We start from the raw sequence: 22529 nt of genomic DNA on the forward strand, positions 1-22529 counted from the left end.
ATATGGATGTAATAAAATTAACAAAGACTCATTTCCAGGAAATCTGTTAGAGTACATGAAGTAACATGATATTCATACAGCTAGATTGGCAATGTGATAAAAGTACAGAAATTTTGTTTATAAGCTCAAAAAAAAAAGCATGACTCAGAATAGTATATGATCTTCATTTTAATATGTATATGATCTTCATTTACAATATAGATTTTCATTTTAGTTTACTGTAAAAAAATCGTCAAGATGGCATTTGAAATATGCACCAAATTCAGACAACAAAATTTATAACTCAACACGTTTAGTGTTTATGAAAAACTCATCTTAATAGGATTGTAGAACAGACAGCAGCACACAATATATATGTAAAAATGATGAGAATCAGTCAGAAACTGATTTTTTCTGGGGAGCCCCGTCGGCTCCCCAGAGCTATCCCAGGCTGATATGCTAATGTCAGACTTTGGCATCAGTCATGTGTATGGAGTTCTTAGGCCTACCGGGGACCACGGCCAGAACCGGGCCCCCCTCAGAGAGGCAAGGGGAGCAATGGCCTATAGAAACCCCCGTGTGGTTGGAAGCATTCTATGTTCTGCCATCAACCGGATCAGGCACCCAGAAAGGTAAGCGCCCCAAAACAAACCCCTGTTCTGGTTAAAATTGCTACCAAAAGCTGAACTAGTGGATAGAACTCTCCAACAGAAAACAAGCAAACAAGTGTGACGTCACACGTCGCCGCGCCACTGTCTGCGCAGCTCCCCCCTCCCCGGGAGGGGAAAGGGGGAGCCCCAGACCCTTCACGCCAGCTGTCCACACGTCAGTTCTTGAGGCTGATGCTATAGGCGATGGTCGTGTGCTCTGGCTCCAGTGTCACTACAGCACTGTGCTTCGTGTGTGGTGTTTGTTTTCTGTGGGTGCGAGAGCCAGGAGTTATCTTCAGTACTCGGGCTGCATGCGTCTAGGGCTGCCTTCCCTAGGTGCCCTGTAAGTACTGCCCTTGGGGCTTGGGGCCACCTTCCACAGGCTCATCGGGGTCTGCCTCTGCTGGTCCGTTCTACCGTTCGTTTTTTTGGCTGCCTGTTGGGCTCTTGGGTGTTTTGTTCTCCCTTGTTACCTGCAGGTAAGAGGCAGTTTGCACTGGTAGGGGCGCAGGGTGCTGCGCAGCTTTGTATTCCCGACATAGCGGTCGGTTCTGTTCCTTGAGGTTCGCTGTCCTCTTGTGGGGTTTTGTTTTTCTTTTTCTTTTTGCCTTGTGGGGGGTTCTGTCCTATTATTTCACTGGTGTTTGCCCTTCCACGGTTTTCCTCAGTGGTTCCCCCTGCTAGGTCCCCGTGAGTGTACATGTCCATGGGGTACAGCTATAGAGGTTTGCTTGGTAGTTTTGGGTGCCGGTTAGCTGCACCCTAGCCGGTCGGCCGAGCGGACAGCACGCAGGACTTGTGATCCTGTGGTTCTGGGTTCGATCCCAGGCGCCGGCAAGAAACAATGGGCAGAGTTTCTTTCACCCTATGCCCCTGTTACCTAGCAGTAAAATAGGTACCTGGTTGTTAGTCAGCTGTCATGGGCTGCTTCCTGGGGGTGGAGGCCTGGTCGAGGACCGGGCCGCGGGGACACTAAAAAGCCCCGAAATCATCTCAAGATAACCTAACCCTGCCTGAGACTACCTGAGCGCGAGTCCTCTTAATGTAAATGCTCAGGAACCTGGGAATCCCCTAGGGGGCATGTGGGTCCGATGGATGTGACCCCGGAGTCCCCGCTCGCTGTGTACGAGTTTGAAGGTTGCCTGGTCCCCTTGCCGGTTCTCGAAAGAAGGAAAACCGGTTAATCCTGTTTTCCTTCTTCCCTGTTCGGGTCTACGAGGTCGTCAGCAGGGTTATCAAATCCAGCCAGCCTGCGGTCTATCTCCGTGCCCATGACGTCCGTAAGTTCGCGGCTCTTGCTGCCGTCTTTGGGAATATGTCTTGGTCTATATTCGGGCGCGGGGTTTTTGGCGGTTGAACAGGGTCCTGGCTGCTGGTTACCTCTTGAATGTCCCTGGGTCCCATTGGGCCTGTGTTGCTTTGGATCGGCGGTTGCAGCCAGTTGTCTCGACTTCAAGTTGAGGAGTGAGCGACGACCGCCTCCCGGTTAAGTCCCTCTTTTTCTGTCTGTGGGTAGTTAGCTCCGGGGAGTCGACAGGGCTCCCCCCAGAAAACCAGAATTAAATGTAATGAAACGCCATTTTCTGGGTGAGTCCTGGAGGCTCCCCGGCATCCCTCGCTTCCTCCAGTCGGCTTTTTTTTTTTTTTTTTTTTTTTGACATCTAGCCTCAGAACTGAGGTGTGGATAGCCGGCGTGAAGGGTCTGGTGCTTCCCCTTCCCCCTCCTGGGGAGGGGGGAGCTGCGCAGACAGTGGCGCGACGACGTGTTACGTCACACTTGTTTGCTTGTTTTCTGTTGGGGAGTTCTATCCACTAGTTTGCCTTTGGTAGCAATTTTAACCAGAATAGGGGTTTGTTTTGGGGCGCTTACCTTTCTGGGTTCCTGATCCGGTTGCTGGCAGATATAGAATGCTTCCAACCACACAGGGTTTTCTATTGGCCATTGCTCCCCTTGCCTCTCTGATAAGGCCTGGTTCTGGCCGTGGTCCCTGGTAGGCCTAAGAACTCCATACGCATGACTGATGCCAAAGTTTGACATTAGCATATCAGCCTGGGATAGCTCCGGGGAGTCTCTGGGTCACATCCAGATAATGGCATTTCATTACATTCAACGCTGGTTTTTTAAGCTGACTCAATGTGGAAACTCTAGTTTTAGAGATAATTGAAGTTGAAGTTATCGACAATGTATAAGGTAGTTCTAATTCATTAATTTACTTGTATGTTTTAATAAATATTGTTTGGCATTTGTACTCGAATTTGTGAAAGTTGTAGGTTAATGTGTTGAAATGAATTCAAGAAAACATAACCCCCAAAAAAACAAAATATAGGGATAATTATAATAATTATAATGATTTAGGGGATATATTTAGGGAATACTTTATATAAGTCAAAAAACCCTAATCTAGTCCCTAATAATCAAAACAATCTAAAGAAACAAGGAAAATAGTTTGAAATCTGTGAAAAAGTCAGCCCCAAAAAATTAAAAGTACCAAGTTCTGCCAGTTATAACTGATTTATTTCTTGACCAATTTAATTCTTTCTTCACATAGTTATGGAAAAGTACGCATTCTCATGGATGTAGAGGTTACAACAAAATCAGATAATAAACTAAGAAGAAGAAGAAAAAAAGAAATTTCCCCTAAAAAAAAAATTTGTGGACATTTGTGAAAGTAACAGGTGTATTGAACAATGTATTTGTATGATATATAACAAAATAGAGCATAATAACATACTTATTCATTATTATTTGTGTTACTTTGTATTACTCAGCAATGGTATAAGAGCACCAGCTGCATATCCACTTTGTGGCCACTTCTAACTACTATTCTTCTTCTTTGTGCATCGGACTGGTGCTTGTATCTCCTTATTACTGCATTATCCCTCAGTTCCAGTTAATAGGAGCTGTTCTCCTTATCAACAAAACGTTCTTCTTTAAAAAAAAAAATTGTCTAAAATCCATTTTTGAAAATATTGGGATGAAACTTTCACAACGCTGAAGCCAATAGGTTAGAGATTTGCTTAACATTTAATTTTAATTTTCACATTATTCAAATATATTTTCAACCAGTCCAAGCTCATACCCCCATTAACATCCCAGGCTGTAGCAGTGTAAGGGTTAATAAAATTAAATGCTGGACATTATATACCAGTCATTACACTCTTCTGGGTTTTATATGATTCTTGCAACTGCAGGAAATGTTGGATCGGTCGTGTTGTCATGAATTTGTAGAACTGCGAGGTGCTCTAAGTAAGAGCCTTTCAGATCCAGTAATCACAAAGCTGGGCTTGGGGATTAGAAGTAGTCACAACACCAACTGCAGGTAAACCTTCACCACACTGATTAGGGTCATTAGTCTCTGACATGAGGATGCATCCACATTGAGGTTGTGGACAAAGTCATGAAAAGTGAAGGTTTACTTTGCGTGCTATTTTATATTCTTCTAATTGCATATGTAAATTATGTAGGAAATAGAATTATGATTGCCTTATTTTTCTCTCATTTAACCTTTTCCTCAGAGAAACTGAACAACTCTCAAGTGGAAGCAGTGCAGTTTGCCATTCAGAGAAGTGATCTAGCAGTTATTCATGGCCCACCAGGTACAGGCAAAACTACGACTGTCGTTGAAATTATCAGACAACATGTAAAATTAAAATCAAAGGTAAGTTATGCAGTAGAGTATACCGTACAGTAATGTTCATACAGTTCAACACTATATGTGCCTGTTCCTCCCATGCTATACTACCATGTTAATGTGGAAAATATGGCGATGGATTTTAGCATTGGGATGAGCAATGTTTCATATATAAGAAAGCAAAGGGATTATGCATTTTAATGAAATAGGTTATTATGTATTATTATGTATTATTATGTATGTAGGCTATTATGTATTATAGTAAATAAGTATGGATTTGGAGTTAGTATTTTCAATAGAAATAAGCTTTTAAGGAAGCTAGTCGTAAGGACTTTGACCCAACAAATGATTTACCCAGCATTGTGTTCTTGATATGTTGAGTGTAGGTATGCACATTTTGATTTCTGCCAAGAAGTTTGCTAGTATAGGTGATTCCTGACTTCAAGGGTAGCTAAGGCTTGATTTACGTATTTTAGCATAGGCATGACATTAATTCTAGGAAGTTCTTGGGAGAAACATTAATATCATATATCAGTAAATGCTAAATTACTTGTAAATTTCTAATGCTGATGAAGCTGATATCAACTGAAAATGTTTACTAAACAAGACTGGCTAGTAGAAAATGTGCTAAATCATAAAACTAGCATAGAATATAACCTTTAATAATGCTAATGCTGATAGCTACCTTAAAATTAAATATTGGAACCAGGACCCAGTCTGACCCTCAAAACCCCCGTGCACGAATGTCTACCCAAAACACGTTACCAAAAACAGTAGCGAGCGCCTCGGACTATTGTACATCATGGGCATGAGGGTAGACTGCAGGTTTGCTTGGCTTAATGAAGTTGCAGACAACCTGACACACATGAGCCCTAGAACAGGAAACCAGGGAAACCGGAACCACCAAAAGAGCGTCCACTGGCACAGAACTGGTGTCCCGCAGGTAGCGGCATAAAGCCGCCACAGGACACATGGGATGCACCCTTGACTGGACCAACCAAGCAACGACCACCACAGGACTCCTTCCAAAGCCCGTTGTTTAATTTTTCAAGAGGACTAGAAGCCAGATCTCCAATCCTTCTCGACATGGGGAACCTTAGTGGACTCCAAAATGTCGGTAGGCAGTGCTGGACAGGTGTTGTGCGTACCTGGTTGATACCTGGTTGATGGGGTTCTGGGAGTTGTTCTACTCCCCAAGCCTGGCCCAAGGCCAGGCTTGACTTGTGAGAGTTTTGTCCACTAGGCTGTTGCTTGGAGTGGCCCGCAGGCCCACATATCCACCACAGCCCAGTTGGTCCGGCACTCCTTGGAGGAAACAATCTAGCTTCCTCTTGAAGATGTCCACGATTGTTCCGGCAATATTTCTTATGCTCGCTGGGAGGGTGTTGAACAACCTGCGGACCTCTGATGTTTATTCAGTGTTCTCTGATTGTGCCTATGGCACCTCTGCTCTTCACTGGTTCTATTCTGCATTTTCTTCCATATCATTCACTCTAGTACATTGTTCTTTTACTGTGTAGATTTGGTACTTGGCCCTCCAGTATCTTCCATGTGTATATTATTTGATATAATTTGGAATGAAGTTGGAACGCGTGGAATTTGTGGCGACACCACCCTACCCCATTGCAGTGGTAGACCTTCCGCTGGGCAGATGCCAAGTGTTGGCGGGTAATCAGCCCAGGCAAGGCCTGGTCTGATTACAAGGCCTGATTGCCTGGGCAAGGCCTGGGCTGATTATTGTGCCTCTTTCCAATTTGACTCCTCCTCCTCCTGTGGGAGCCTGGGCCTTCATTCGCAAGATAACAGGGAGGTACTCCCGGCCTTCCATCCCACTCAGAGACCCCAGTGTAATTGGGTCTCTGAGTGGGATGGTCCAACGGATTTCATAGGTTGGGACCTCACAACAGGGTATAGGACTAGCTTTGGACCTGGACCATCCATTTACATCTGCTAGAGTTCGAGGAGGACCTGTCACACACTATGGCAGGCACTATAGACAACGTCCCATGTGAATTTGTTCGGAGGAGGCCCAGGATCTTTCAATCTCCCGCCTCCTTCACTTTTTCAATGCCTGCAAGTCTTCTGGCGTCTTCCCTGACTCGTGGAAACACACCATTCTTTTACAAGTGACCCAAGTCTTGGAGAAATCCATCTGTCCCGAGTTTATATTGGGTCATAAGTCTGCTTCTATGTCTCGGGGAAATTGATGGAATGCCTTGTTCACCTTCGGCTACAATGCATGGTGGAGACCTCAGGTCTCCTACCTGAGGGTATCAGTGGATTTTGGCCAGCAAGAAGCATGACGGACTGCCTCCTCTCCTTGAAACCTCGAATAATGGACAATTATCACCAAAGAAGAGTGCTCCTTGCAGCATTCTTGGACATCAAGAGTGTGTTTGACTGTGCATCTCATAGCTCTCTATAAGGCCTGTATTCGTAGCAAGATCATGTTTGCGAGTGAAGTCTATGGCTCAGCAGCATCATTGGTTTTGGCAAGGCTGATCGATCAACCTGATCAACCAGGCTGTGACTCATACGTCAGGCTGCGAGCAGCCGCGTCTAACAGCCTGGTTGATCAGTCCAGCAACCAGGAGGCCTGGTCGACGACCGGGCCGCGGGGACACTAAGCCCCGGAAGCACCTCAAGGTAGCCTCAAGGTAGGCTGGATCCTGTCTAAAATGGGTGCCCTTCGGTCAGTGCTAGAGGCTATGCCCTCCTTGCCAGTTCTCTCGCTCTCTCTCGCTCTCTCTCGCTCTCTCTCTCTCGCTCTCTCGCTCTCGCTCTCTCTCTCTCTCGCTCTCTCGCTCTCTGTCTCTCTCGCTCTCTGTCTCTCTCTCGCTCTCTGTCTCTCTCTCGCTCTCTGTCTCTCTCGCTCTCTGTCTCTCTCGCTCTCTGTCTCTCTCGCTCTCTCTCGCTCTCTCTCTCTCTCTCTCTCTCTCTCTCTCTCTCTCTCTCTCTCTCTCTCTCTCTCTCGCTCTCTCGCTCTCTCGCTCTCTCGCTCTCTCGCTCTCTCGCTCTCTCGCTCTCTCGCTCTCTCTCTCTCGCTCTCTCTCTCTCGCTCTCTCTCTCTCTCTCTCTCTCTCTCTCTCTCTCTCTCTCTCTCTCTCTCTCTCTCTCTCTCTCTCTCTCTCTCTCTCTCTCTCTCTCTCTCTCTCGCTCGCTCGCTCGCTCGCTCGCTCGCTCTCTGCCCGCCCGCCCGCTCGCCCGCCCGCCTGCCTGCCTGCGACACATCATATGATGGGTTGAGTGACTTGCTATAAATTGCACATCCCATCATATGATGTATTGGAGATTTAAACAGGATTTAAAACGGCCCACAGATACATGGGGTTCACCTCACCTTCATCAGGGCTTTTGTAAACAGATGCCATTTTAAAAAAAATTGTGGGCAAAATTCCTGGGTGTGAGGGGGCCTCAGTATTGAGTGAGCCACCAAGCCTGATGCACTCAGCATTAGCTCACAGCACTGCTGTTCAGCTTGTGACCACAGCATCGCCTAAAAATGCCATAATATGCATGTTTATGCTATTATTTAGCAATGATATTATTACAGAAGACCCCTGACTGTGATAAAAATGACCAGGATTCTGATAATAGCAAGATTGTTGTGATAATTAGCGCTGTAGTGGGAGGAGTAATCTTGGTGGGGAGGGAGGTATCATTGTCTGCTGACTCTGTGTGACCACTTTTTACTGTCTGGACTCACTATACCAGCTTAGTTGTTTGCTGTGGTAAACAAAACATGCAGATACTTGTATATAATGTCTGTATATAAAAGCAAAAACAGTATGGTGGGAGGAGAATGGTGGCGAGTCAGGTGAGGTGAGGGAGGGAGGGAGTGGCAGCCAGTGGCTGGCTGCCACTACCACTACCACTCAGCATACCAACTTAGTGGTTCGTTATGGTGGACACGAATGTAGATACTTATAACATCTGTATATAGTAAATAAAGGCAAAAACAGTATGGTGGGAGGAGAATGTGGGCGAGTGAGGTGTTGAGGGAGTGTGGCAGCGAGTGGCTGGCTGGTGTGTGGCGGTCACTCCTCGTTGCTTTATGACTCATAATACCATTTTAGTGGTTCGTTATGGTGAACAAAACATGCAGATACAGTGGGACCTCGCATAACGAATTTAATCCGTTCCATGTTCATCATGTGAAACGGACGTCATACAAAACGAGTGTCCCCCATGTAACCAGTGTGATGCACTGTGTTTATTGTGAAATTCCCCCAGAGTGCATGACATCAAATGTTCCCCAAAATATCATTTTTCTTTGCAAAATGATAAATTACCTTCCCTGAACATGTCTATATAAAAATAATTACCAAATTCCACTTACTTTGGCTGTGAGGGCGTGGACAAGGTGCGCTGTGACGTCATCAGGGCCTGGTCGCCTGTGTGTGAAGCTCCCAGACACGGTCGTGCAGGCCATTCAAGCACCACGTGTTGCCACAAATATATTTTCAAATATTTTTTCTATGCATTTCCAATGCGGTTTTATTTGTTTCTTTTATCGTATATGATGCATATTTGTGACCTTTACAATATGTATTCAGTAGAATGTTCATAATTTTCCATGGAACTGTGATACATGTCAGTAATGTGTCCACAATAAATGTTTATTGTCACAATATTACATGGAAAAAATTCACTAAAATTACAATATGTACAGTTTCACATACTATTTACACAGTAACACACTGTATTACTCACTCAGTACTTTGGAGGTGTGTAATAGTCAACGAAGTAGTCCATGGTACACAGTGCGACTTTGCTCTCCTTTCACCAGCTACAGATAGATTTTCGTTTCCTGTTTCATCGTTCTGTGTGCTTGCAAATAACGCACTCGTGTGCACCCTTGGCTTTACTACTTGTAGGTGGTATGTAGCCAAGCTTGTAAAGCATAAGGTAGTATTGAAAAGATTATAGGAAAATATCAATTTGTAAGGTAGTCCTGAAAAGATCGCTTTGTATGGTCCCACACAGGAAGAGGTTCAGCTTGCGTCAAAGAGTGTCCATCAGTCAGGAAGAGATTCAGCTAGCCTCAAAGAGTGTCCATCAGTCAGGAAGAGATTCAGGTATTCTTGAAAATATCAATGAACAACACCACCATGGAAGCCGCTAACACTGTTCATCTATGCTACTTGTATCAGATGCATCATCACTGAACGCAGAAAATGATTCATCTATGTATCATCTATATAAATTTGAGATGGCAAGGGTGGGGCTCAGAGCTACACCTGGATACGCTCGCTGTATCATCCTCATAGGTGCTGTATCACTGGCATCCGACCGTTGTGTTAAACCCTTATTGCGCCTAGCTTCACCAATGTTATGACCCTTATGCTCTTCAAACAATAGGGTCTGAATTGCACCGATTGAGCGCAGTCTTTCAACACCGTGTGGGACAGGTGTTTGAGAGCCAGAGGCACGTGTGCTACAAATGGTTGCTCTCTGCAGTACTAACTCAGCCAGCAGCCCTAGTCTTTCATATTCGTTATAGCAAAAGGTTCGTTCAGTGTTTGTTGGGTAGGCTGCTCCATTATGACAATCTTTCTTTGTTTCAAATGTGTTCCATTTGTTTTGTATTTGTCACTTGCGTCTCAATAATGGAGCAGCCTACCCGACAAACACTAAACGAACCTTTATGGCATTTGTCCATTTTTCAAATTGTTTCAACAATTCTTTTATTTTTCGTTTTTTTTTTTTTTAAGAAACATGGAGCAGCCGACCTGTAGACCACCGAACGAACCTTTTTGACATTTGTACTGGTTTTCAAAATTCTTCATTTTTTTTATTATTTACGTTTTTTGTATGTAAGAAACATGGAGCAGCCTACCTGCCGACCACCGAACGAACCTTTTGCTATAAGACAAATGAAAAATAAATATTGAACACATTTGAAGAAAGGAAAATGTCATAATGGTTTATTCAGTGTATGTAAGGTAGGCTTCTCCATTATTGAGACGTAAATGACAAATACAAAACAAATGGAACACATTTGAAACAAAGAAAGATTGTTATAATGGAGCAGCCTACCTGCCGAACACCGAACGAACCTTTTTGACATTTGTTGTATATCAGACATTTCATTTCTTTTTTCCTACAAAAACGTCAATGCCTTGCAACATCTCAGCAGTCACCCTTTTATATCCCAGCATCATTAGCATCTTTAAACAAGAATAACATAATTTATGTGCATCATCGGAGGCGTCTAAGAATGTGCAAGAAGCAGCACGACCCCACCATGTGGTGTTGACGTTACTCAAACCAGCGTTCGTCATACGGGACGATTTGACGCCGATCGGGTCATTCGTTACCCAAAATGTTCGTCTTTTGGGGCGATCGTTATGCGAGGTACCACTGTACTTATATATAACCTGTGTATATAGTGTAATAACCGACAAAGTATTTGTTCACTGTTTGATGAACATAATAATTGAATCAACAATATGCACACCATATTTTTGAGTACTGTACAGCGATGATTCACTCATTTTATTAAATAAATATATCACACTATACACTATTGAATAATATTACAGCAAAAAAAAAAACTAACGAAAAATCAATCGGAGACATTGATATAATTAGGTAATTATCTCTTTGTGGCCACTCCTGCCTGACAGCTGAGAGCAACAGACTGTCTGGGATGCACGCTGAGTCAGCGCCTGTTTTTTGCCAGACTTCCCCGCCCAATAGCGGGCAATATATGCCACTTACGATTTTTTTTCCCCATGATCAGAGAACACAAATTAACAGGTTTAGAAGAAAAAAATATATACCCTGTATATATTTTTTTTTGGTATACGCCTGTGGGTGACAAATGCTAATTAGCCCTGAACAACACGAGGTTTAACACTTACGCGCTCCGTGGAAACTCGCTGTTGACAGGGGGATCGTGGCCCCTCCGTGCGGGTAAGCGCGGGGTGACACCCAAATGTGTATACTCATTCCAGTTTTCTCACCTTAATTCTTGCGCTACGTCGCTCGTTTTGGTATCATTGTGTTTGCAATTAAATTCTCTACAGGTGTGTATAAATATAATGTCCAAAAGCCTAGCGTGACTCCCAACAGCAAAGCGTAAAGTCGGCAAAAACGCACAAAATCAGTAACATGTGCATTCTCGTTCCATTTTTTTACCTTAATTCTCGTGCTACGTCGCTCGTTTTGGTATCATTGTGTTCGCAATTAAATTCCCTACAGATGTGTAAGAATAAAATGTACAAAAGGCTGGAGTGCCTCCCCGCAGAAAAGCCTAAAGTTACCCGTGAACGAGCACCGTTTTGTACATTGCAACCTAATGTTCAACTCGTTCAATTTGATAACATCAAATTTCGTGCTACGTCGCTCGTTTTGGTATCAAATTGTTCGCAATAAAAAGGCGAGTATTTTAAAACTAGTCCCAGAATAATAGAACAATAACTGGATTTTTAACAAATATTTTAATTCTGGACGCTCATCATCACAAATTTATTTATATCTTTCCAGTGTTCTGACATAAATATTTGTGTTACATCTTTCATTTTGGTATCAAATTGTTCGCAATAAAACGGCGCGCATTTTAAAACTAGTCCCAAGATAATAGGACAATAAATAGAATTTTAACAATTATTTTAATATTCGGACCATAGGCCTATTTATAATATTTCAAGTGTTTGGACATCAAGTTTCATGTTATATCTTTGATTTTGGTATCAAATTGTGTGCAATCTAAAGGCGCTTATTTTAAAACCACTACAAGATTGATCTGATAAAATTTAAATTTTTAAAAAATATTTTAATGAGTGACTCAGTATTGCGTCGTTGGAACACATTCAGTAGAAAAATGAGTGACGAGATAATCAGTCTGTGGAACCTCAAAGTGTTAAGAGTGACATATAATGAAGTGAAACAAATGACGGAAGTGCTTAGATATGTCAGGACATTGCAGTGATGAGGTTGGCAAACTTTGGTCAATAAGACAAGACATCTCAAAGACAGAGAAAAGCTGAAAACAAACCTTTTTGTTCATAATCAAAAACCTTGATTATGTTCATAAAACAATAAACAAATAGTTTTGCTGTTATTATACTATATACACAGGTTATATATAAGTATTTGCATGTTTTGTTCACTATAGTGAACTACTAAGGTGGTATGGTGATTCCAAACATCAAGAATAGGCTGTCACACCCAGCCAGCCCTCCCTCACTCCTTTAACCCCTAACTCGCCAACATTTCTCCTCCCACAATACTGTTTGTGGTTTTATTGCACTAAATACACACATGTTATATATAAGTATCTGTGTTTTTTTTTACCATAACTGTACAACTAAGCTGGTATGGTATCCAAACAACATAGTGGCAACAAAAAACTGTATGACACGTCACACAGCAACCAGCAGACAACACTAGATGACACCAGCTTTCCCACTCTCCTCACCAAGATTACTCCTTCCACCATACTACGCACATCGCTAGTTCTCATCACAATGCTGCTATTATCAGAATCCTGGTCACTAAATCCTGTAAATGAAAAATTTCCACAAGTTTATTTTAAGGAACATGAGAAGTCGTTTGAAGAATCTTAGATGGACGAAACAATGGCAGTGTGCTGTGGCTAGCGCTGTGAACACCTTGAACAGCATTGTGTTCACTGATATCTGAACATTGAACACAGTCTTTATCACAGTCAGGCTCTTCTGTAATACTGTACTATCATGGCTAAATAATAGCAGTTACATATTGTTTTGACATATTTAGGCGATGCTGTGATCACAAGCTGAACAGCAATGCTGTTAGCTCATGTTGCATGCTCCAACCTTGGTTGCTCACTCAATACTGATGCTCTCACACCAGGGAATGTTGCCCACAATTTGATACCAAAATGTTTACAAGAGCGTCTGTTTACAAAAGCCCTGAGGAAGCTGATGTGAACCCTGTGTAGCCGCAGGTCGTTTAAATCTTGCCCGGTACTCCAACACATCAATAGCTGTGGTGTGCACTTCCATGACAGTTACTCACCACAGCTATTGATGTGTTGCACAGTTCAAGGGGTTAATGTTAAGAGCAGTAATCAGTGTGCCAGGAATAAACAGCTAGGTCTGTGAAGCATACAGAGTTAAGTCTCACAACATCGCAGGCCTTGATAGTAAGCACTTTCAGGTTGTAGCATTAGAGAGCTATTTAGTGGGCCTTTCCAGAAAAGCAGCTTGATTCCATTATGTAATTAATATTACACCATAGAAGAAATAATTATGTATGTCTTCTCCATAGATGGTGTAGAAATTTTGATTGAAATCTTTACTCTTACTTTTTAAGTGTTTTCCCCCCTGTGACATACACAGTACTGTGCTGTTTATTATATATATATATATTGTACATTGCTGTATGTAGAACTTCATTATGCCTTGTAAGATTAGAAAAAACACAATTTTTGTATCTCTATCTATATTTTATAACTTTTTCCAGATTCTAGCGTGTGCTCCATCCAATTTGGCTGTAGACAACTTAGTAGAGCGGTTAACAGTTTCTGGTGTTCGTTTAGTGCGTTTAGGTCATCCCGCACGTGTCACACATCTTACCCAAAGATACACACTTGATGCAATTTTGCATAATAGGTTGGTAGTAGTGCACTGTGTATATTTTGTGTGTGTTCTGCGGGGAGCCCCATTGGCTCCCTGAAGCTATCCAAACTGTTATGTGCTATATTAGTTTGGGGGTCATCAGTCACAGGAGTCCTTATGTCTACCGGGAACCACGAGCCAGAACTGGGTCCACTCAAAGAGGTGCAGGGAGCAATGGCCTATGAGCACTTTACATTTAAAGTACTGTATGTCATAATTACCATCGACCGGGGAAGGACCCAGATAGGTAGGGAATCAAAACAGACCATTGTCTGGTTAACCTATGCAATCTACATCCTAAAATATCAAAATAACTAACCTAGAAAGAAACCCAACACTTCGTGCAACTAGCACTCTCGCTCAATAGTACTACCCCCTTCCTCCAGGGGTGGGGGGGGTTATTGAAGTTGAAAGTTGTTCATTGCTCCTGCCTCAGGAGCAACTGTTATGAAATAGGTAGGGACGAACGGGGAATTGGTGTATGTTTCATTCATCCCTGCCAATGTGTCGTCTGTAATTTTGGTAAGTTTGTACTCGCCTCATTGTGCTCTTCTAGTTATGATTGCGGAGGTTGTGCTTCGGCTCTTTGGGTCCACCTCTCATCCATTATTCTACTGGTTATCTTGAGGTTATCTTGAGATGATTTTGGGGCTTTAGTGTCCCCGCGGCCCGGTCCTCGACCAGGCCTCCACCCCTAGGAAGCAGCCCGTGACAGCTGACTAACACCCAGGTACCTGTTTTACTGCTAGGTAACAGGGGCATAGGGTGAAAGAAACTCTGCCCATTGTTTCTTGCCGGCACCCGGGATCGAACCCGGGACCACAGGATCACAAGCACAGTGTGCTGTCCACTCGGCCGACCGGCTCCCTTGATTGGTGGTGTACTGGTAATTACCTAAGTGTAATTACCTAAGTGTAGTTACAGGATGAGAGCTACGCTCGTGGTGTCCCGTCTTCCCAGCACTCTTTGTCATATAACGCTTTGAAACTACTGACGGTCTTGGCCTCCACCACCTTCTCACTTAACTTGTTCCAACCGTCTACCACTCTATTTGCGAAGGTGAATTTTCTTATATTTCTTCGGCATCTGTGTTTAGCTAGTTTAAATCTATGACCTCTTGTTCTTGAAGTGCCAGGTCTCAGGAATCCTTCCCTGTCGATTTTATCAATTCCTGTTACTATTTTGTACGTAGTGATCATATCACCTCTTTTTCTTCTGTCTTCTAGTTTTGGCATGTTTAATGCTTCCAACCTCTCCTCGTAGCTCTTGCCCTTCAGTTCTGGGAGCCACTTCGTAGCATGTCTTTGCACCTTTTCCAGCTTGTTGATGTGCTTCTTAAGATATGGGCACCACACCACAACTGCATATTCTAGCTTTGGCCTAACAAAAGTCATGAACAATTTCTTTAGTATATTGCCATCCATGTATTTAAATGCAATTCTGAAGTTAGAAAGCATCGCATAGGCTCCTTGCACATTGGTGTACACATTCCTGAGCTTTTTGAGTTCCTGCATTTGCAGCCTCCACCTCATCACTGCATCTTGCATTCCTTTGCCCCCCACTCCTACATTCACAGGTTTCCACCTGTGTTTCATTTCTACTCTTATGTTCCTGGGGCAGTCTAATCTTGTGTATGTGACTGTGGTACAGTACTTCTGTATGTTATTACCTTGGCCAATGACCACAATGACTGGTCATTGGCTTGTTTTCGCTATTTTATTATGGGCACCGATTTTGGGGCCTAGCATCCTTGCCCTATATACTCGTCTGGCTCCCTAGCCTCCAGCGATTGGTATCACATCCGTATTATGGCCATTTTAGCCCGAACCCTCCCCCCCTGAAAAAGTTAGTTTCTGAGTGCCCTAGTGTTCCTTGGATTCGTCTTTTCAAAGGTTTTCTTCCTCTCGGCTTCCCTCTGTGGAGGTTTGGGAGGCCTTTGGTGCGTACATCCTGTGAGACCCGGTTTTGTTTGAGTTCGGTTCCTCTTACAATGATCGAGTGTGTTTCTTGGGGAAGCCCCTTCAGCTCCCCAGAGCTTACTAGGCTGATATGCTAATGTCAGACTTTGGCATCAGTCATGTGTAATTACCTAAGTGTAATTACCTAAGTGTAGTTACAGGATTAGAGCTACGCTCATGGTGTCCTGTCTTCCCAGCTCTCTTTGTCATATAATGCTTTGAAACTGCTGACAGTCTTGGCCTCCACCACCTTCTCACCTAACTTGTTCCAACCGTCTACCACTCTGTTTGTGAAAGTGAATTTTCTTATATTTCTTCGGCATCTGTGTTTAGCTAGTTTAAATCTATGACCTCTTGTTCTTAAAGTTCCAGGTCTCAGGAAATCTTCCCTATCAATTTTATCAATTCCTGTTACTATTTTGTATGTAGTGATCATATCACCTCTTTTTCTTCTGTCTTCTAGTTTTGGCATATTTAATGCCTCTAATCTCTCCTCTAGCTCTTGCCCTTCAGTTCTGGGAGCCACTTAGTAGCATGTCTTTGCACCTTTTCCAGTTTGTTGATGTGCTTCTTAAGATATGGGCACCACACAATTGTATGTGTGTATGGAGTTCTATGGGCCTACCGGGGACCACGAGCCAGAACCTGGCCCCCTCAGAAGATGCAAGGGGAGCAATGGCCTATAGAAAACCCCATGTGGTTGGAAGCATTCTATGTCTGCCATCGACAAGATTAGGCACCCAGAAAGGTAAGCGTCCCAAAACAAACTCCTATTCTGATGAAAATTGGTACCACAAGCCAAACAAGTGGATAGAACTCCCCTAAAATAAATGAGCAAACAATCATAAGTCACACGTCGCCGCACCGCTGTCCGCGCAGCTCTCCCCTTCCCCGGGAGGGGGAAGGGGGAGCCCCAGACCCATTGCGCCGGCTATCCACCCTCAGTTCTAAGGCTGATGCTAAAGGCTGAGGTCGTGTGCTCCGGCTCCGGTGGTTGTTTCAGCACTGTACCTAAAGTGTGGTGACTGTCTTCTAGGTGGTGCGTGAGCCGGGAGTGTTTCTTCAGTACTCGGGCTGCATGCGCCTAGGGTTTCCTTCCCTAGGTGCCCTGTAAGTACTGCCCTTGGGGCTTGGGGTTCCCTTCCACAAGTTCCTTGGGTTCTGCCCCTGCTAGGCTGTTTACTGCTTGGTTTTCGGCCGCCCCTTGTGTGCTCGGGTGTTCCGTCTCCCTTGTTCGCCTTGGAGTAGGGAGCAGTTTGCACTGGCGGGGTGCAGGGTACTGCGCAGCTAGTTTTCACCTATCTTAGTGGCCGGGTCTGTTCTGCCTGGGTACGTTGTCCTCTTGCGAGGTTTTCTTTTTCTTTTTGTTTTCTGCCTGGGGGAGATCTGCCTTGGTTCTTGCCCCCTGTGTACTGAGTACTCTTCCTTCTTCCGGTGGTTCTCCCTGCTAAGTCCCCGTGAGTGTACACGTCCCGGGGGTTCAGTTCTTACTAGGTTGTTTGGTAGTTTTGGGCGCCGGTTAGCAGTACCCTGCCTGGGTTTACCTGAGCGTGAGTCCTCTTAAAGTAAACGCTCAGGACCCTGGGAATCCCCCACGGGGACGCGTGGGTTCGATGGATGTGACCCCAGGGTCCTCCCCTCCCTTTGTGCGAGGTCGAGGGTTACTCTGTCCCCTTATCTCAGGGTGACACTTAGTGTTTTGCCTCCGTCTGCTGCCTGTGGGATTGGTGGCACCTTCGATCCGGAGCCCTGCTTGTTTTGTTGCTCGTTTGTGGCTTGCTTACCCAGTCTTATGCTGACTATGTGGGTGCAGGCATCACGGGCGTTGTGCATCGGGTTTTGGTTTGGCAACGCTTTAGGTTGTTTGCTTCCCGGAAGCCCAGAGGCTGCCCTGTTTTGGTGACAGGGCTTGGGGGTGCTGGTTGCTTTGTTTCCTTCCACGCCCCCTTGTTCCCCCCCCCACCCTTCCTCCCGTAACATACCGTTGGTATGTTCGGGGTCGAGGAGGGGGCTTCGATGGTTTTGAGACTCGGGTGGTCTCAGGGAATTCCCCTTCCAGGGTAGCGACGAGGGCATTCGAGCCTGTTCTTCCAGCCGTGTTGTATGAGTCTGCCAGTGGACTCCCTTCCTTGGTATTTTTCATGGCTGCCCCGGTTTTTCTTGAGGCCAGGGCTTTGGGGGGGACGGCTCGGCTCCGGGGCCTGACGTGTGGGTTCCTGGGGCTGGGGAGGGGCTGCCTGGGGGGCCCGGGACCCTGTTGGTCCTTTCTTGGGTTGTTCTACCCCTTCAAGCAGGGCTTGAGGTTATGGGGAGTGGGGTTTTTTCCTTCCCCCTCTTCATATGAGTTGTTGGGCGTTGGCCCCTCCCCCGGGCTCGGTTCCTTGTTCCTTGAGCCCGTTGGTTCCGTCCTGTTTGTGGGTGTTTTTTGCGTTTTTTTCACCTTTTCTTGGGACGGGACTTCCTTGTCATGTTCCCCTTTTCTTTTTGGGGGGTTCTGCAGGACTTTTGGTCTCGTGTGCGACTGTGCTTTTATGAGCCTTCGTGATTTCTGATTATTTGTGTGTGTGATCGAAGGTTCGGGAAGGTTTTAGCTACTTCCCGTATTATTGGAATGTCTGCCATCTTTCGGTGCGGTTTCCCTCCAGTCATTTCTGGGCTTGTTGGTCCCCTTCCGGGTTTATTCTGTGTTTTCGGTCCTGTCTCGCTCTTTTGTTCCTGTGTTTTTCTTCGTCCTCGATCTCGGCACTGTTCGTTTTCTTTACATACTCCTTGTCCGGGGTGCCAGTTTTGGCTACTTGTAGCCCAATTGGGTTGCCGGATTTGTTCCTTGTCTTCCTTACATTCACCGGATATGTATGTCACTGCTTCCTGTTTTCGCTCCTGTTTCCGTGCGCTGGGCTGTTTCTGCCCCTGCGCCCATCCCTCGGGTCATGGGCTGTTTGGGCTACTTTTCTTGTGCAGTAGTCCATGTGGGCGCCTTCCCACCGAGCAGGTTGTGCGCGTGAGCCGTGGGAGTTGGTTTTGGTCTGGGCGGTGTAATTACCTAAGTGTAATTACCTAAGTGTTGTTACAGGATGAGAGCTACGCTCGTGGTGTCCCGTCTTCCCAGCACTCTTTGTCATATAACGCTTTGAAACTACTGACGGTCTTGGCCTCCACCACCTTCTCACTTAACTTGTTCCAACCGTCTACCACTCTATTTGCGAAGGTGAATTTTCTTATATTTCTTCGGCATCTGTGTTTAGCTAGTTTAAATCTATGACCTCTTGTTCTTGAAGTGCCAGGTCTCAGGAAAACTTCCCTGTCGATTTTATCAATTCCTGTTACTATTTTGTATGTAGTGATCATATCACCTCTTTTTCTTCTGTCTTCTAGTTTTGGCATGTTTAATGCTTCCAACCTCTCCTCGTAGTTCTTGCCCTTCAGTTCTGGGAGCCACTTCGTAGCATGTCTTTGCACCTTTTCCAGTTTGTTGATGTGCTTCTTAAGATATGGGCACCACACAACAACTGCATATTCTAGCTTTGGCCTAACAAAAGTCATGAACACTTTCTTTAGTATATCGCCATCCATGTATTTAAATGCAATTCTGAAGTTAGAAAGCATAGCATAGGCTCCTTGCACAATATTCTTTATGTGGTCCTCAGGTGATAGTTTTCTATCTAGAACCACCCCTAGATCTCTTTCTTTATCAGAATTCTTTAAAGATTTCTCACATAATATATAGGTTGTATGGGGTCTATGTTCTCCTATTCCACATTCCATAACATGACATTTATTAACATTAAATTCCATTTGCCAGGTGGTGCTCCATATACTTATTTTGTCCAGGTCTTCTTGAAGGGCATGACAATCATCTAAATTTCTTATCCTTCCTATTATCTTAGCATCATCAGCAAACATGTTCATATAATTCTGTATACCAACTGGTAGATCATTTATGTACACAATAAACATCACTGGTGCAAGAACTGAACCCTGTGGTACTCCACTTGTGACATTTCTCCATTCCGATACATTGCCTCTGATTACTGCCCTCATTTTTCTATCAGTCAGAAAATTTTTCATCCATGATAGAAGCTTACCTGTCACCCCTCCAATATTTTCCAGTTTCCAGAACAACCTCTTATGTGGAACTCTGTCGAAAGCCTTTTTTAGGTCCAGATAGATGCAGTCAACCCAACCATCTCTTTCCTGTAATATCTCTGTGGCTCGATCATAGAAACTGAGTAAATTCGATACACAGGATCTTCCAGATCGAAAACCATACTGTCTGTCTGATATTATATCATTTCTCCCCAGGTGTTCTACCCATTTAGTTTTGATTAGCTTTTCCAATACTTTCACTATTACACTTGTCAATGATACAGGTCTGTAATTGAGGGGGTCTTCCCTGCTGCCACTTTTGTAGATTGGAACTATGTTAGCCTGTTTCCACACGTCTGCTACGATTCCTGTACACAGGGATGCCTGAAAGATCAGGTGAAGTCGAATGCTGAGCTCAGATGCACATTCTCTCAGAACCCATGGTGAAACGCCATCTGGGCCAGCTGCTTTGTTCTTCCCGAGCTCCTTTAGCATATTTTCCACTTCATCTCTAGACACCTCTATCCGCTCTATGTTGTTCTCTGGAATTCTTATTGTGTCTGGTTCTCTGAAGATTTCATTTTGTACAAACACACTTTGGAACTTTTCATTTAATGTTTCACACATTTCCTTTTCATTTTCCGTGAATCTGTTTCCCATTTTCAATCTCTGGATATTATCCTTTACCTGCACGTAAACCTGCACGGTGTGCACGAGTGCTCGTATTTTGTGTCCATTTTCTCTCGGGTGCTTCGCTTCTCGTTTTTCTCGCTTCTCCAGTCCATGCCCCGTAGGTACTGGGGTGTTCTGCGTTGCGGTTATGGGGCGGATGCCGGGTTTTTTCCCATGTTATGGATGCGGGGTGCCTCTTTCGCCTCTCCCCTTCCCTTCTGCGTGTGCGGCTCGGGCCTTCTTCCCCTGGCAGTGCTCCCAGCATCTTCTCGGCTACGTTGTGTTGTGACACGTTCATGCCTCTGTTCTGCAGGTGAGTTTATGCGATCTGGCGTCTTTCAGCCAGGGGTTGATTCTTGGTTTTTGGAGTGCGAATGTAGAAACAGCAGGACACAGGTTCTGCCAGGGGGTCTCTTGGCCCATGCCAGACAGCTCCTCATTGTATCCATCCAGTCCCACTCGTATGCATGTCCGACCCATGCTTCAGTTAGTCCCGGGGCCCCGCCTCCGTTTGTGTCCGTTTCTCTCCCTGCGGCTTTGCTCCTATTGCGGTCCCACCTTCAGCTGTTGAAGGGGACCTGGGTGACACGGCAGTTGCTCAAGCAGCTGTGCGGGAGCCTGCACTTTGCCCTGCTGGTTTATCTGCTGGGCAGGGTTTATTTCAAAGGCTTTTCTGGTATAATCGGAGTGGCCTTTTTCGCAGCTCCTGCGTTCGCTGGGTTTGTTTCCCGGTGTCCTTGCGTTGGTTGCTCCATCTCCGGCTTCCTCTTCCGGGTTTTTGGGGTTCGGTACCATGATGCCTTCCTCATCCCCTTGCTCAATGTGTTCACAGATGCCTTGCCTCTCAGTTGAGGCTTTGTGACCAGGGCGGCCAGAAGCGATGGGCGCCATCCTTCCTTCGATCTCACAGCATGGTGCGGCAGTTTGCAGCTGTGTGGCAAGCCCTGCGACGGATCCGGCTTCCTTGGGGCTTGGTGATCTGGCTCTATTTGGACTGCTTCCCCATGGTTCATTGTCTCAACCAGAGATGGGGGGTAGGGTCTCCTTTTCGGTTCGTGGCTTTGGGGCTGGTCACTTTGGGGGTAGCTGGGATCGTCTCTAAAGCTCTCCAAATGTATTCTCTAGAAAGGAGTCGAGAGAGATACCAAATAATATACACATGGGAAATACTGGAGGGCCAGGTCCCAAATCTACACAGTAAAATAACAATGTACTGGAGTGAACGATACGGAAGAAAATGCAAGATTGAACCAGTGAAGAGCAGAGGTGCCATAGGCACAATCAGAGAACACTGTATGAACATCAGAGGTCCGCGGTTGTTCAACGTCCTCCCAGCAACTATAAGACATATTGCCGGAACAACCGTGGACATCTTCAAGAGAAAACTGGACTGTTTTCTAAGAGAAATTCCGGATCAGCCGGACTGTGGTGAGTATGTGGGCCTGCGGGCCGCTCCAAGCAACAGCCTGGTGGACCAAACTCTCATGAGTCGAGCCTGGCCTCGGGCTGGGCTTGGGGGAGTAGAAGAACTCCCAGAACCCCATCAAGCAGGTATCAAGCAGCTCTTTTGCTGAATTCTCAGGGTTTAGCTCTCCACGTCATTCACATTCAAGGTGTGTCCAAAGTCCTGGCAGACGGCCTGTCACCCTTCATTCCGCTTTCCATGGAATGGACGGACGACGGGGTCACCTTCCTTTAGCTTTGTTGGACATATGCACACCCGGAGGTGGACCTCTTCACATCGACATGGTCTCAGCGTCTCCCATTGTACGTGGCGCCATTCCTTGATTGTGAGGCCCCTCACGGTAGACACTTTTTGGCAGGATTGTTCGAGGTGGGGGTTCCTGTACCTCTTCCCCTAGGTCCAGCTGTTGCTCCTGGTTCTGGCTCAGCTAGATTCATATTGGGGGTGAGTGGTAGTCCTGGCTCCATGATGGCTGGCCC

The 22529-nt window shown here is 45.2% G+C and overlaps 1 protein-coding gene across 2 annotated transcripts in view; it reads left to right on the top strand.

The window, feature by feature from the left end:
* Positions 1-22529, top strand: part of LOC123760986 (DNA-binding protein SMUBP-2) — a 357511-nt gene that overhangs the window by 38981 nt on the left and 296001 nt on the right. For both annotated transcript variants that reach the window (XM_069339475.1, XM_069339477.1), the window contains exons 6-7: positions 4146-4288; positions 13715-13863. In XM_069339475.1, coding sequence (XP_069195576.1) covers positions 4146-4288; positions 13715-13863 — 292 coding nt within the window. The remainder of the gene's footprint in view (positions 1-4145; positions 4289-13714; positions 13864-22529) is intronic.

Source organism: Procambarus clarkii, chromosome 41 (assembly GCF_040958095.1).
Source record: "Procambarus clarkii isolate CNS0578487 chromosome 41, FALCON_Pclarkii_2.0, whole genome shotgun sequence".
NCBI lineage: Eukaryota > Metazoa > Arthropoda > Malacostraca > Decapoda > Cambaridae > Procambarus > Procambarus clarkii.